At 34.0% G+C, this 15945-nt stretch overlaps 1 protein-coding gene across 1 annotated transcript in view; it reads left to right on the forward strand.

Moving 5' to 3' along the window:
* The window catches only part of PCDH17 (protocadherin 17), an 85842-nt gene that overhangs the window by 19152 nt on the left and 50745 nt on the right, over positions 1-15945 (forward strand). Inside the window, exons 2-3 of the mRNA XM_062487759.1 lie at positions 10106-10164; positions 10326-10498. Of these exons, the coding sequence (XP_062343743.1) occupies positions 10106-10164; positions 10326-10498 (232 nt within the window). The remainder of the gene's footprint in view (positions 1-10105; positions 10165-10325; positions 10499-15945) is intronic.

The raw sequence follows: 15945 nt of genomic DNA on the forward strand, positions 1-15945 counted from the left end.
ATAAGGCGGTGGCTTTAAAGAGAAGGAGTTGATCTAGATTTACCCCTTTTTTCTGATCACCACCTAGGAAGAAAGCTTCAGTGTTCCTCTTTGTGTGTGTTTTCTGTGCAGGCAGTGTGGCTTCAGAATCTAATCCTGCTCCATCTTTGTTGCTAATTTCTTTCACTCTGTAGGGAAGAAACACAGAACTGAAATTTCGTGCCACATACAGCATTTGCTGCCTAGCTAATCACCTTTCCCTGTCACTGCCATTACAAATCTGTTCAAATGCAACTTTCTTCAGCATACAACATATGTATCTGTGGGAATGTAGCACACTATGTAAAGGCTCGCTTAGCTGGTAATTGAAGTAAGCAGACTGATCCAAGGGCTATTGAAACCAGTTTGAAAACACCCATTGATTTCACTGGACCTCAGGTCATGGCTTGTGGGAGTTTTATTGTTGCCTTTAGTGAGAGTATGGGTTGGACAGAAAAAGGTAAACATACTGGATAGATGTTAACACAAAGCTAACAGACTTCAAATATTCAGTGTCTCTGTTTTCTCCTTACTAAATATGATAAATACAAAACAGATTAACAGTGTTAAAAGACAATAATTTGTTCTCCTTCTCCACCATCCAGTACTGCAGTTAGTGTTTATAAGTTTTTATCTGTTCAGAAAACATTTGAGTTATGTTGCTCGTAGAAACAGGAAATAAACAGTGTCAAGAATAGGACAAATTACACTTTGCTTACTGGCTTCACTGGGAATTCCTGCTAAGTGAGAGCTTTCAGATGTGTCTCAAAATTAAAAAAAAATGCACTACAGAATGTGAAAGAGAGAAAGAGAGGAAAGGAAGGAAGGAAGGAAGGAAGGAAGGAAGGAAGGAAGGAAGGAAGGAAGGAAGGAAGGAAGGAAGGAAGGAAGGAAGGAAGGAAAGAAAGAAGAAAGAAAGAAAGAAAGAAAGAAAGAAAGAAAGAAAGAAAGAAAGAAAGAAAGAAAGAAAGAAAGAAAGAAAGAAAGAAAGAAAGAAAGAAAGAAAGAAAAAAGAAAGAGAAAATTAATGGTTGCTCTCATGCACGAAAGAAAGGCTTCTAAACATCTTTAAATTCTAAACAATTACTTTGATCATATCCTTACGTTTCAAGGCACTATTTGAAAGTTTTCCCTTTAATTTTGATTTAAGTTTTCCTCTAAATTCTAGATCTCATATTTAGCATAAAAAAAAAAATCCCAACCAATAAATGCTATCAAAGGCACACTCCTACATGTATTGTTATTTTGAGTTCATGGTATGATATTCTCAGAATAAGATGGTTATTGTGGTAAGTGCAGATTTTATTCTAGTTAGCTAATTGTAATTGAGTCTGTTATGCAGTAAACACAGTATCTGTTAGGAATACTAAGGTAGGCTCAACATGGTAGGAGCCATAGATAAAAGGAGCATTAAAGCGTTTCAAATTCAATCATTAGGTTTCATTGCACCCATCTGCTACCAGAAAGTATAATGGGCAGCTTGATTCACTGACCATTAACTGTCATTTTTGAACCATGTTTTAAATCCGTATTTAAATCCATGACTTTTAAATGCATATTTTCAAGTCAGACCTAGAGAGGTAATTTGATAAGAGAATACCCAATATATTTTAATGCAATTACTTTTTTCTCTTTATTTTTTTATGTAATCAGCTTTAATGGTTTGTTGTATATTCTGCTAATCCAGTGAAAGTAGTTATTTCATATTGAACATGGTTAAAAACAACTAATGTTCAACTTCATTAAGACTTCTATTAAATAGAAGGTTTGCTGAATTTCTGCTATTTTTTAATGCATGAACTAATACCTCTTATTAATTATTTCCAAGGGTTTCTGTTACACTAAAATTATACTTACACGTTTCATTTGCACAAAGATTATACAGCACAGCACAAGGGCTAAAAACAGATAGAAATTCTGGAGGGCTTTGTATTTTCTTTCCAAAATATGTTTTATCTCTTCCCATTTATGTTTTGAAGTAGATACTATCTTTTGCCAGGGGGGAGTGCAGGGTGAGGTGCATACATCTCTTAGCAGTTCTGCATGTGTGGCACACAAGTAGACTGTCTCATAAAATAGCAGTTTTACTTAGTGAAAGCAGGAAACAATATGATAAATGAGGATAATTTAATGTTTTCTCAGCAATGGCAAACTATTATACTATTCTGTCATCAGAAGTTTTTTGTAATGGAGGAAAGTGATTACATGTATCTCTTTCCACAATGGGATATAATTCTGGAAAAATTTATGTAATATAGAGACAGATGTATGTAACCTACCCTTATAATCCCATTTCACAGCTTTCCCAAATACTGGGAAGCTCGATAAATGGGAAGCTGATTATATTGGCACTGCAACTCTATTAATAGGATTCGGATTTGCCTTATTGACAAGCCAGTACTGTTAATATGATCCAGTATATTAAATTGACAGGAAAACTGGAGCGATAGAATGTATCTACAGCCTAATTGACAGGGAAGATCTTTCAGATGGTTCTTAATGTGGTTTTTATTGACAGAGTAGCTTCAGTAAGTACATATCATTGGTGAGCAGTGTAAATATATTGGAGGCAACTGTACGAGCAGATTCAGGTGTAGTTATTGTTTTGTCTTTTCATACTTGCATCTTTACCTTGCTGTAAGTTGTGTGAAGCTCTCTTGTAAGACTTTTACAAATGCATCTTACGGCACCAGTCTAACTGCACCGCTCACAGACATTTGACAAGTTGTGAATTATTTTAAATGTGTTCATTTTTAAATGAATAGCGGCAGTGCAGAGCAATGCAATAATGTGTCATGAATTTCATTATGTTTATTTATTGACGCTGTGATAGCATTATTGTAATTTCAGCTTGAGCTCTTTATGTGGTGTGATATTTGGCACTTCTTTCTACATTCTTATCTTGCATGTTCTCCAAAAAGTAGTTCAGCTTCAGAGCTCATACTACAATTTCTTTTTCCTAGGCACATTTGACAACTTTCTACATTCTCTTCTGAGGTCATGCTAATTTCATTACATTTCATGTTTCTCCAGTGCAAAATAAAATAAGGCTCAGAAACCTGAAACAATTGTAAAAAAAATCCATCAATTTGAGTTTGGTCTGGAAAACCTTGATTCCCTTTTCAGTACGAGAAAGTTTTGGGTTCAGTTTCCACAGTTTTTCTTTGTCACATATTTCTTAGAGAGAGAAGTTTGACCTTAAACACATATCATGCACTGTTAGAGGAGCTGAAGGCTTCTGTTGAGCTAACTTCCCTGCTGACAAAGAGTCAAGCTTGTTCTTGAAACACTTATATATTTTATTTCATATAAAAAAATCTGATCAGGGTCTGGTCTCACCTCATCTTTTGAATGTCACTCAGGTCTACTTTTTTTCCCAGGATTACTTAAAATTATGTCATTCTGTAGTGACCTTTTTAGCTTCTTCAGTCTTCTGACTTGGTTCAGCCATCAGTGAGATGAGAAGAACCTTGCCTGGGCCTTGTAATTTCTAATCCTTGAACTGTGTTACATTCCCACTGTCCAGGTTTCTGCCATCTTTAGTGTCTTGTGCATTGCAGAATAAACTCTTGTAAAAATTTAACAAATAGTTGGTTTTATTAAAGCAGTAGTACAAACAACTGAAATAATCTACAATGCCTTAATATGACACCTTAACCAAATGAATCAACAATAATTTATTTTGGTAACAAATATGGAATTTGCTAAGATAAAACAGTGCATGTAATATGCATTTATACAGGGAGATCTGTATTCCTTTGCTTTTGGGAAAGAATGGTACTGTCTGTCCTCAGAGCTTCACTTTTCAGAAGTCACTGTGCAACTGACTGAAGAGCTCAGGACCTGTTCCTCTCAGTTTTGCTTTTCTCATACAAGAGGAAGAGAAAATACTAGCCACCAACACTTATTAAAGAGTACAGCAGCCTTGTGAAGGATATTGCCTTGTGCATTTGACTGTTTTTGTTGCCCTGTGTTTTCAATGTGATTTTGAAGAATGCTATATATGTCAGAAATTCACATAAACACACTGTAGGACTTTTAACACCAAAATGCACATCTTGCAGCAAGTGTGAAATTTCCCAAATATGTACTTGTCATATAAATTATATTTCAAAAGTATTTTTGAAGGGATGAGGGTGGAGAGTACATAGTAGGATAATATTTTCAAAACACCGTATTTAATTTTGTCCTTGAAAAAGGTAGAACAACTTATGAGAGTTTTATGGCCAGTTTTTAGTTTTGTTGTTGTTTGGTTTTGCTGTTGGGATAATGAATTTTCCTAATGAAGTAAATCTTGCAGAACCAAAAGCTACTATTTCAGGCTAAGTATGCATACCCACTGGCAGTCTTATACTGAGAAGTCTTTGTGAAAAATTGTACTATGTTGAACCCACACTGTTCCTAACAAAATGAAGACAATTGTCTGCTCTTTCAAAACTCAATTTGGCAGAATACAATTCTTTTGCCTCCAGAAGAGATTGCCATTATATAAGATCTTTGTTTCATGGGGGAAGGGTGAATACTTGGAATTTAGCTTTTCAAGAAAAGGCACAGAAGATGCTTGAATTAGATATTAAGTGGCAGTCTGATAAAGGTGTAAGAGGTTTCATTTCATTTTTGCAGTTAATGTTTAATTAAAAAGAAGTTAGAGTCAGCAAAGGCATTTTGCTTTATTATAGTTCCAGGTATGAACACCTACATAAAATGGAGCTGCATTAAATCATTTCAGAAAATGTGATACTTCTTCTTGTAATTCTGAGGAAAAAATTATGAATATTCTAGTTGTCTAATATTCATAAATATGATTAATGTCTAAGTATTTTTTTCATATTTTAGAGTACATCTTTCCCTTATATGACAATTATTTCTAGGCATAATTTGTCAAGAATACTTAAATATTGAATTTCCCTCTCTGTCCCTGTCTCTTTCTTTCTCACTTTCTCTTTTTCTTTATAGGCATTGATTTTTTTCTTTTTTTAAATTAGGCAGACCTGTTGAATTGCACACTTTAAAAAAAAACACAACTTTTTCTCTAATTATATTTAAACAGTGTAGAATACACTAAGTATTGCAGAAGTCTTTAAAATTGTGACACAAAAATGTTTTTATTAAAAAGTAAAGAGAAAGAGAAAAATAGCAAGAAGTCTCTAATTTTTAAGAAACAGTCTGCTTTTTGCAGAAATTCTTGAAAGCAGAAGTCTTGTAAGGTCATCTACTGTTCTTTTACTGAGCAATAGCAGAATTTTTGAAATCTGATTGTTTAATAAGGTGCTGTAATTCTAACCCTGAGTTTAAAAAAAAATAGTATGTGCAGAGCCACTGTAGAATTCCTTTGTATTTATAAAAATAGCATAATATTTCAACAGAAGTAAACACATATACCTTGTGAACATGAATTTATGAAAAGATAAAAAAGAGATAAGATATTAATACAGCACATTGCTAAAAATATTCTTCATAATTCACTGTGTAATGCTTGGCCCAGGTTGGTTCAAACGATTTCCAGTGATGAGATTTTTACTTTTTTTTCTTATGAGTTTATTTAAGGTTAATGGATCCTGTGAAGAATTTGTTTCTCATACTCTGTTCTTGGCTATAGTTTTTCATTTTCTTTTCTCTAAATTAAACTTTTGGAAACTATAGCCATTCCAGAATTAATAATTAGAAACTTAACAGTTGACTTTCAAACTTTTGAATGGTTTTATTTCTGAGTCTATAAAATTTAGTATTCCAAATACGCCATGTGGGAGCTGTACTTGGCAACAATTTTAGTTTATCTAGGTCCTCGTGTGGTCATAACATAGAAATCCTGACAAGTGCAATAAACTGAATAGTTTTGTAGACAGTTGATACCACTTGGAAGGATATTCTAAGTGTTGTTCAAGCAAACAGTTAATGATTTTCAAAGTCCCTTTATTGGACTTGAGCAATTATATTGTTTCATTTGAAATTCCATACCAGTAAATCCAACAAGCTCACGTTGTCCAGATATGTTGTGGGTGCCCCATTCCTGGAGGTTTTCAATGCCAAGCTGGATGGGTCTTTGAGCAACCTGAACTGTTGGAAGGTTTCCCTACCCATGATGGGGAGAGTATATGTGGAACTAGGTGATGTTTAATGTCTCTCAACCCAAACCATTCTATGATTCTATAAAAAGTATATTATACACAGATTTAAGTTGCCTCTTCTTTTATTTTCCTTCTCCTCAATTCACTCAAGTAAAAGGTAACAAAATCAAACGGTATGATATTTTCTGAAAGGAAATAACCCCTTTTTTCAGCTTTTGAAAGGTTCCTATGCATTCTGACCTCTTTTTAAATGGCTTTTTTAATGAGCTTCAACTTCTGAGAAAGCTGTATCAAATACATGTACAGAAATCATCAGACATTTTTCTGCAACATTACACTAATGACAGTGTTCCTAAATTTTCACATTTGATCTAGAGCCACGTATTAGAACAGATAGGCAGAACAAAGTAGTTTTAAGGCTCTGTTGTAGCAAATGTCAAAAAAGAATATGTGTTAAATGGTTTAACAGCTCACTCTCATTGGAAATAAGCTGGTTTCACTAATCTGTGAAAATGAGACATAAAAACAGGGCCACTTCTCTAAAGTGGCTTTGGACAGATAGGTTGACATCACAGACTTTAATTTTCTGGTAGAAGTGGACATTTCTGCTTTTGTTTTACTTTTAGATAACATTTGTCCTGCTACTGGAGAGCCTGTGCTGTAGTAGCTGCTGGTGACCTAATTGATACTCCAGCCCTCAGTCTTGAATCACAGAGATAGAAGACGTTTCTTTAGTGTTTAACTCTGCTGACTTTTAGAGACAGATTGCTCCTGGAGATTCTTTAGGAGGGAGAGTGAAAATGAGTGTGGAGGGGTTTTTTTAATTTGTTTTGTTGTTTTTGTTTTGTTTTTCTTTTTTTTTTCTTTTTTTTTTTTTTTTTTTTTTTTTTGTTCTTCAGGAAGCTTATGATGCTGGCATTTGAATAAGTTTTGGTTAAGTTTTGCATCTGATTTAGCTTTAGCTATTGCACTGGACATCATTCTGGTTGTTAAGATTCCTCTATGCCAATAATAGACCCCAGGTGTATTATGTACCTAACTCTAGATGACTGAATGGGATATTTGGTGGTATTTCTCAAAGGCACATTGAGGCATGTTGGATAATTAGCCAGAGTAACTGACTCGATTTTAGATGGTTTTCTGCATGTGAACTGCAACCTACCTTAAAACTGGAAGTCAAGAGTTTTGGTGATTTTGTTGTCTTAGAAAAGGCTGTATATCCAGAGAAGAACAAGAGTTTTTTTAGATTTTAAAGTAGTATTCATTTCTTAGAATTATAACTGTGCGATGTAAATAGGTATGATTAATGCATGAGATGGAATGTGTTATAACACTTCCATAAATGTTAAAGTGTAAAACTTTTAAGTATATGACATCTCACTTCAACTGGGATTTAAAAAAAAATAATAAATTTAAGGGAATTAGACATGTCAGACATTCATCTCTCTCATTCATTTTGAAGCAGATGTTTACATTTCTAAGATTCCTCCAAATTGCCAAGCCTTAAAATTAAATTATTATTTAATTATTACAATTTTTCATAGTTATTTTAATACATTAAACAGTTCTTCCTTTGCTGCCTGTATCTCAGAGTGTGGCTACAATTCAAGACAAGCATCATACCTTCATAATTCATAGAAGTGCTAATGCTTTTAGAGCAGAAAGAACAGTATTCAACTCTGAGCTCTGTGGCCGTATATGATCATCAAATACTTAGCATTTGTTCTTTTGTAACAATGAACTTGCTGCAGCATGGCACCCAATTCATTGTATTGTGGAAAAATACATTATGAAGGTAATTGGTAAATTATTATCTAGTTAAAGGTCTTTAATGATTACCATATATGCAGAATTTCTCAGCAGCTAAGATGTGGTCATATCTTCTATTTTAAAATCTGTGTATTGGCTCATTCAGGATGTGTGAAATGTTTTCTTGCTATGAAAAAGTTGAGACAAAAAGTATGACTGGTTCTTACTGTGGTCAAGTTTACAGTTAAGTTCTTTGCACCATCAAAAAGGAGGAGTTATAATTATTTCCAGAGCAAAAGTCTGACTCTTTTAATAGCACAGAATTGATGAAAAGGCAGTTTGTGGCAGGCATTTTGACTGCCAATGTCATGAAAAATTGAAATGTTGATTCTGGTAGCAGCTGTGTTTAGGAGAAGACAGATGTCTTACGTAAGAAAAGTATGAGGTCAGTTTTCCTGGATATCTCTATTTGAGATATTAGACAGAAAAGATACATGAGTTGTGCAGTTGTAAAGGTTTATTCAGGTTGAGAAATATTGGGTTCTGTGAGTGCCATAATGATTGTAAATGAGTGTATATGTATCAGGTGGGTTTGCTGCACAAAAATGAGATGCTGGCTTAAAACTTGTAAAAAGAAAAAAAACAGCAGAATTATATCTGCTTCCAAAATATGATGTGCTGCATTTGAGTTATACACATAAGAATGTTGAAACACAGCTCCTTATTTTTTGCTGTTTTCAATGTTTGTTTTTCTAACTTGATACCTACTAAATGTGAAGATGAGCTTTTATTCTAATTACATATACTAAAGCTAGGATGATGTGATCATAATATCTGTCATAATCTTGTTTTTTGATCTAAAGAATTTAGAAACTAGAAGAAAGTACAGTGTACATTGGCATACATGCTGAATGGAATATCCCTTCTCTAAAACACAAAAGGCACCCATGGTACACAAGCACATTTATTTCACAAGTCCCTTGGGAGTAACAAGTGTCTGCACAATTTCTGTTGCAAACAGCAGTGATTAAATTTTGGATAGAACTTTTTGCCTCTTCTCCAAACTCAGATATTCCACCCATACAAGAAGTAGCAATTATTTCTCCTTCTACTGATTTAAAAAAAAAAACAAAACAACAACAACCAAACAAACAAAAAAAAAACCAAAAACAAAAACTAAACAAAGATGAAAAAATGGTGTGGGGAGGAGTGTGTAAGCACTTGCTGTGAGACATTAAACCTTGGGTCCTCAGCTCCATTAATTGAGTGCTGCCCGTGTTACGGATACTGATCCGCTGGATGCTGCTGCGAAAGCCGGAGCTGCTGCGAAGCATAGTGGTGTGATGTGAAGTGATGCAGAAAACAGTAGAAGCTCTGTCGCTAGGTCAGCTGCAAGAAGAAGTGACGTGCGTGAATGTACAGTATGCAGAGTTTTCTGAATGATGCAGTCTCTCTTTTTCCCAAAGAACTTCAGCTAATGACACAAGGGGAATTCAGTTCCCTTTGGCAGGACTCCATGTTGGTCTGGATCCTTTTAATACTTCTGCTTCTACAGTTACTCGGCTCATGCTTCTAAAAATATACATGACAAACTTAATGGAAGTATCTTCTTTTGAAAACTACTTGTCAACAGACCATTTAATGTTCTTGTTTGCATGTGTGGTTCTCATTATTCTGACATAGCTATTAATACTGATGAAAATTAAAGAGAGAAAATCCAAATATTTTCATATTTGCATTTTCCAGTAGGATCTGAGAAGCCCCACAGCTAATCAGCCATAATTTTTCTTGATTTTTCGTTTATTTTTTCAATTCAAGTGTAATATAGCAGTATACAAAACTGTAATACAGCAGTAAGAGCTTCAGAATCCCAGTAGATGATGTAATTATGATTAAAAATTAGTATTATTGAAAAATACACTTTTTTAATATGCAAGAGTAATATTTTCTCTCATTTTCAATCGCCATCAGTCTTAATATCTATCTAATGAAAAAACATAAACAGTGTCATCTGTCAGGTTACTAACAGAGAATGCCACTTATTGGAGCCTCATTGTTTACTTTAACAGGTAATTTGTGGACCGGAATCATTTAATTGTTCTGAGCACATAATTACATGCCAGCATTTTCCAATTTAATTAAAATGTACAAATCTGAAGATTAAGGGAATTTTTGAATTATTAATCATTTCTCCTCTAGGAAATCTTGTTGCTCTGCAGGAGATTTGTCCAGTGTACAACTATACGTATTTTTTTCCTTCTCTTTCACAGACAGACAATTTTCCCGCAGAGCCCAATTACATGGGCAGCAGGCAGCAGTTTGTTCAAAGGTAAGGCCTATTAAATAACTTTCTTGGCTTCCCCATTTGCATTCTTGTCAAAATTGCTTTGCCAGAGAGTACAATTCAACTTAGAACAAGTAAATACAACACTCTCTATCTCTCTCTCTCTCTCTCTCTCTTTTTTTTTTTTTTTTAAATATGTATTTCAGTAGCTCCACGTTCAAGGATCCAGAAAGAGCCAGCTTGAGGGACAGCGGGCATGGGGACAGTGATCAGGCTGACAGTGACCAAGACACTAACAAAGGCTCCTGCTGTGACATGTCTGTTAGGGAGGCACTCAAGATGAAAACTACTTCAACTAAAAGCCAGCCACTTGAACAAGGTGAGTGAAACTTACAATGCCTACAAAAGCGTAAAGTTTAAAACGTCATTATCAACTTATTAGTATTGCAGTTGTGGGTTATCAGGGAGGAATAGCCCACTGATAACATTATCAGAGAAAACAGTAATTTTTGTTGCTAGCCCAGAGCAAAGAACAGAGTATCTTTCAGAATGAACATGAAATGAAACCACAAGTGTCCAAAGCAGATAAAAAAAGAAAAATTAGTACTTTTGAAAATGATTAGAATATACTCTATCTCCACTGACATTGCCTGTGATATATTATATACAGTCCTTCTGTCAAAGCGTGATTTGGAAATTCAAACTAGACATCACTGCAACAGATAAAAGAACACCAGTCACTTACATTCCTCATGTAGTTTGGAGAAGAGGAAAAGAAAATGCTTCACATAAAAGACAGGAGTAAGAATGAATCAGAAGATGTTTTCATTTCATAGATACATTTTCCTGTTTGTAATGCTGATTTCACAATTAAGAGTACTGTAAGAAGTGTCAAATACTAATACAATCTTATTTTCAGTATACTTTCATTCATATCCCGTGAAGGTAGCAAAGACTAAGACTGTGAAACAAAAATGACTTAGATCAGGACAGTGACAATGTTCTCTGACAATATTTATTTTGACAAACAAGCACACTTATTTCCTCAAACTGTGTCAAATTCATTTTTTTTTCCCCAGATGAGTGTTATCTAATTTGGAGATATTTTATTTCAAAAGATAAATTTTTTTTTTTTTTAGAGAATCAGACAGACAAAGCACTCCAGCATTCTCTGCCTTTATATTTTGCTTCTATGATGTAAGCAATAAAATGCATCACTGAACGATTTTTAAATGTTTTGTAGGTTTCCCATTATTTTACTTTGTTGTGGGGAGGGTGTTTCAGTGTTAAAGATAGTTAGGAAATTATTAAATCAGTCGGCCTTAATAGGAAGTTATATTTCTAATTAAGCAGAAATATATTGTAAGGTTTTTATTAATTGTTGATTACTTTGACCTGGGTTTTTCACCTCTTAGCTTAGTCTGATCTGTAGTACAGTCATCAGGAAATGCACATTCAACTTCATTTTTCTGATTATGTTGAGATTGCAGTATAATTTTTGTAGTGCAGAATATTTAGAATGCTGCAGTATAATTTATTCTGTATACATTTGGAGGTTGACCTCATATGTGACCTATTTTCCAAGTAATAAATGCCAGAAAGATTATTTTTTCCTGACCTTTTGCCACAGCAACTCTCTGCTTATAATTGGACATTGATCTGTATAAAGATGCAGTGCAGGACTCTTTTTTTTTTTTTTGAAGAAACTTTCTGAGCATGTGTCTTATTCTCTCAGTTTTGTGTGACACAAAGACAAAAATTCTGGATTTCCATCTATGAAGTATAGCCATGAAAGAGCTTTAAAACTTTTAGAGTTTCACTAGGAAACTATCTCAGATTAAAAATGTGTGTCTAAAAAAGTACTTTTTAAAAAAAAACTGTATGGTGAGTGTTCATAATACTGCAGTTTGTCCAGCAGCATCAAACCCAATTCTGGTCAAAAAATGTGCAATCTAGTAAGTATTTGCTTATTTTCATCATAATGCAAAGAGTTATATGCAGGTTTACGTTTGTTATTATACCGAGGTGAGCTGCCCTATTCATCAAGAAAATGTATTCCAATCGCTCAGTTAATTCCTTATGTTCTTATTAAACATATATTGAATAGTGGACGTTAAGTATTGTCAGCCACTGAACTACTAGCAGAGGCTGTTTATGTGAATTTCTTTACTAAGGAAAATAAAATAATGGGGATAGCAAGACAAACTATTTTTTTCCTTTTTTTTAAAAAAAAAAATTTGGTCTCCCCCCCAAATATAATTACAAATAGTAATGAAATAAAATTTTTTTCTTGAATGAACTCTTCTGTCTCTAGTGTGCTGTAATAAAATCAATGCCGTATTATGAAAACTGAACCTCCATTGAGCACCTTAAGGGATTTCAGGTCATTGCAGAAACAAATGTGGTGCTATGTGGTGTTCCCAATGAAATCAATGATTACTTGTTGTTGAGCTTAGTATGATTAGGCTCCTTAGCCCTATGTAATATTTCTCTCCTGAAAGAAGATAAACAAAAATGCTTTCTCAAGTCATAAACCAAGTTGAAGGAGGGTAAGAAATATGATATATGTGATTAGGATAGAAAAAAATTGAATTTTTCTTTAGAGAAAAATTGTTTTCTGTGAAAAGGAGATAGAAAGCTTGCTAGAAACAATTGTCTCCAGCAATGCCTGGAGCAATATCAGAAGTTGTGGTTCTGCCATCATTCTGGGTTGTATGCAGGGATGGAAATTCACTATTTTGTAGCCAAGATTTAGGCTTGATTATTCTTTTTAAAATATATTTAAAATACTTTAGCTTTTGCTATTAGATAAACAACAATAATTAAATGTTATGAAATTATTGAAAAATTATCTGGATTAACTATGAAGTCAGGATCTGGATGTGAGAACCCTAATTTAAAAGTGAGTTAAGTTTGACATATTCTTCATGTAATTCCAAACACTATTGTCATGTGCCCGATTCTGCCCAGGGCAGTAATAAGAATTCTAGTTGTACCAGCAGCTTGACTACAGTTTTGAGCCACTCTAGGCACAGATAGTTGAAAATTTAAAGGCCACACTGAGATAAAAAACATGTTGGTAGCACTACAGCAATTCTCAATAACAGAGAAGTAGGAAATTTTCTGAAAAAATTTTTTGTAAACAAGGTGTCTTCTGATTTCAGCATGAGATGGGAAGTAATCAAGCTTACTTTGTGATTTTCATGAAATTCATGAAAATAGTGAATGATAGAGCCTGTCAGTTCACTATTGAAATAGCTGATTTCAAGGAAAACACATCCAAGTTTTGTCTGGTAGTGATTTTAAACATTTTCACAAATGAGAAAGACAGTGTAAATTAGATATAATTAATTTCATAATTAATGAAATGCTTATAGAATGGCCTTAATGGAAGAAAAACAGGGAAAAAAATACAAAACCAAACGGTAAAAAATTCATGACAGTAAGTCTTGTGCTACAGTAAGCACGTCCCACTTTAGTTATCTCAGCCTTATACTTTCTTGCTGTGATATCCAAGCTACCTTCTGCATAAGAATGTCTAGCTGTCTCTTAAGCTTACTTATGCTATCTTAATCAGCTGTCTTACTAAACAGCTCGTTCCATATGCCTGCTACTCTTCTAATAGAATAGTTTTGGATAAATTTGTTTTGTTTACCTGTCTATTTTTTTTCCACTTCTGTTGCTGATACTTTAAACCCTTTATACTTTAAAGTTTAGATAGTCTGAGATCACCCTACTTAGAAGTCTTACAAGAATTAATAGTTTTGAGCACATATGTCAAATTGCCTGCTTATTTCAATTGAAGCTGCAGCATGTGATATTTACTTTTTTGATTTAAATAACAGAGTAATTATTTTGTTTGATATGGCTTAAGAATAACAGCAATGATCAGTATTTCTTTAAAGGTATCCAAAGCAGAAAATTATATCATAACCTATAAAACATAAACAATAATATCTTGTAAGGAGCAGTTAAACATCAAGACTTTACTTTTACACTTTTCTTAGTGAATTCTGCATACGTTTACCTTCTAATCAGTAAAACATACTGAGTTATGGACTTTTCTGTAGTTACTCATAAATTATTGTCTTTGTTAAATTTTCTGAGGAATTTTTTGTTTCTTTTTCTTTTGTTCTGTTGTGGTTTCTTTCCCCCCCCCCCCATCTGTGTTTCTGTGTTTTCTTGTTTTAATGTAAATCTTCACTTTCATGACTTTGTCAAAAAACTTCAAGGGATTAAATATCTCCAAATTCAGTTTGTTGAGTTTTTGCTTTATCACTCTGCATTGGATCTTTCTTTCAAGACAGTCTCTTGCTGTTCACACCTGCATCCCAAAGAAGACCCATTTCTGCATATGCTGTTGCCTCATTAACAATAGTGTGGATCCTGAGAATAAAGAAAAAAACCAGAGGCAACTGGTTGGAGGAAGGGTAAAGGACCTTCAGCATAGGTCCTTGAAAGACCAAAGAACCGAGCTACTCATCAGGCTTCTCTGTACAGCAGCACCATTTTAGTCTAGGGTATTGTTAAAAGTATAAAAGGAATTTAATTTATCTGCATGAAAAAGATGATACTAAATGTAATTTGAAAATATAATGGTTCTTTCTTCATCCCAACAAAAATAAATTTGCATCACAACTGATGCAGTTCTGCATGTAAGTCTTAGGAATAAAAATTATATCAGTTCTAGACACTCTGTATGAGCACTGTTTGTTACCCCTTGTGTTTGACCACTGAACGCATTCACATAACAATTCTGTAGTAGCTTCTTCATTTGTAGTCTCCATTTCTAAGCAAGACAGATCCTGGAAATCAAGTATGCTGCATTATCCATCTGCAGCAGAGTAGAAATTACAAAATTTTTTTACCAAGATTTTTTTGGACTATCCATTAATTTTCTTGGCATAATCTTGCTAGAGTCTGTTGGATAATTAAAATCCATTCTGTTTAACCGAGTTAGAATCAGTCTAGACTGATAAGTGCAGAAAGTTCATCAAGCACATTTCTGCTGTCTGACATTATCGCCAATGCTTTCCATGCCATAGGGGATGATGAGTTCTTTTATGAATACACCAACTTAATGAGATAATAGAAAAAGAAGATTGTGGAGAAATATTTCTTTTAAAAGTTTGCAAAACTGGTGATGGCTTCTTCTGAGAAACTGATGGAGGCTGGGGTCTCCAGGAACTGACACAACCCATTAAATCTTTTGTTCAAAAATGCTTCTGCCCATAGGTTTTCCCCAGACAGAACATCTATTGCATTCCCTCTGTGCTCAGAATAGCTGTCAGATTGCACTTCCTGCTCTGACACCACATAAGAGTCTTTATGTCCAGCACTATCATCCTTTCTAACTTGCTTACTTCTAACATGGTCAGGTAAGATGCTAACTTGCTGTTTACTTGCACACAGTATCCATTTTTCAATTCCACCTGATGGATTCTTTTTTCCAGGAAAGCTGTGAGAGCAACTTAATTGTATTGAGGGTCTCTTTCCTTTTCTTGGTATGTCTCAGTAGTAGAATGTGTTTCTAGAACTGTAAATTCTGGAAATTTTTAGGTGAAGCCTGCACCAAATGAGGTTTTGAGTCTTGGGATTTCTGCTTCTGTTTGTTCTTTTCTATATATTTTTCTCATCTTTTTTTTTTTTTTTTCTTTTGTTCCATGTTTTATGCAAGCACATGTATGATCGTAGATGAGGACTAGCATAGGTCAAAGAAAATTTATCTATTCTTTAAGTGTTTCTGAATGATCACATTCATTATCGACAAACTGGAGATATTTGATTTTGGCCTTATTCTAATAATGAGATTTTAAGACTAAAAAT

This window comes from Cinclus cinclus, chromosome 2 (assembly GCF_963662255.1).
Source record: "Cinclus cinclus chromosome 2, bCinCin1.1, whole genome shotgun sequence".
NCBI classification, from domain to species: Eukaryota; Metazoa; Chordata; class Aves; order Passeriformes; family Cinclidae; genus Cinclus; species Cinclus cinclus.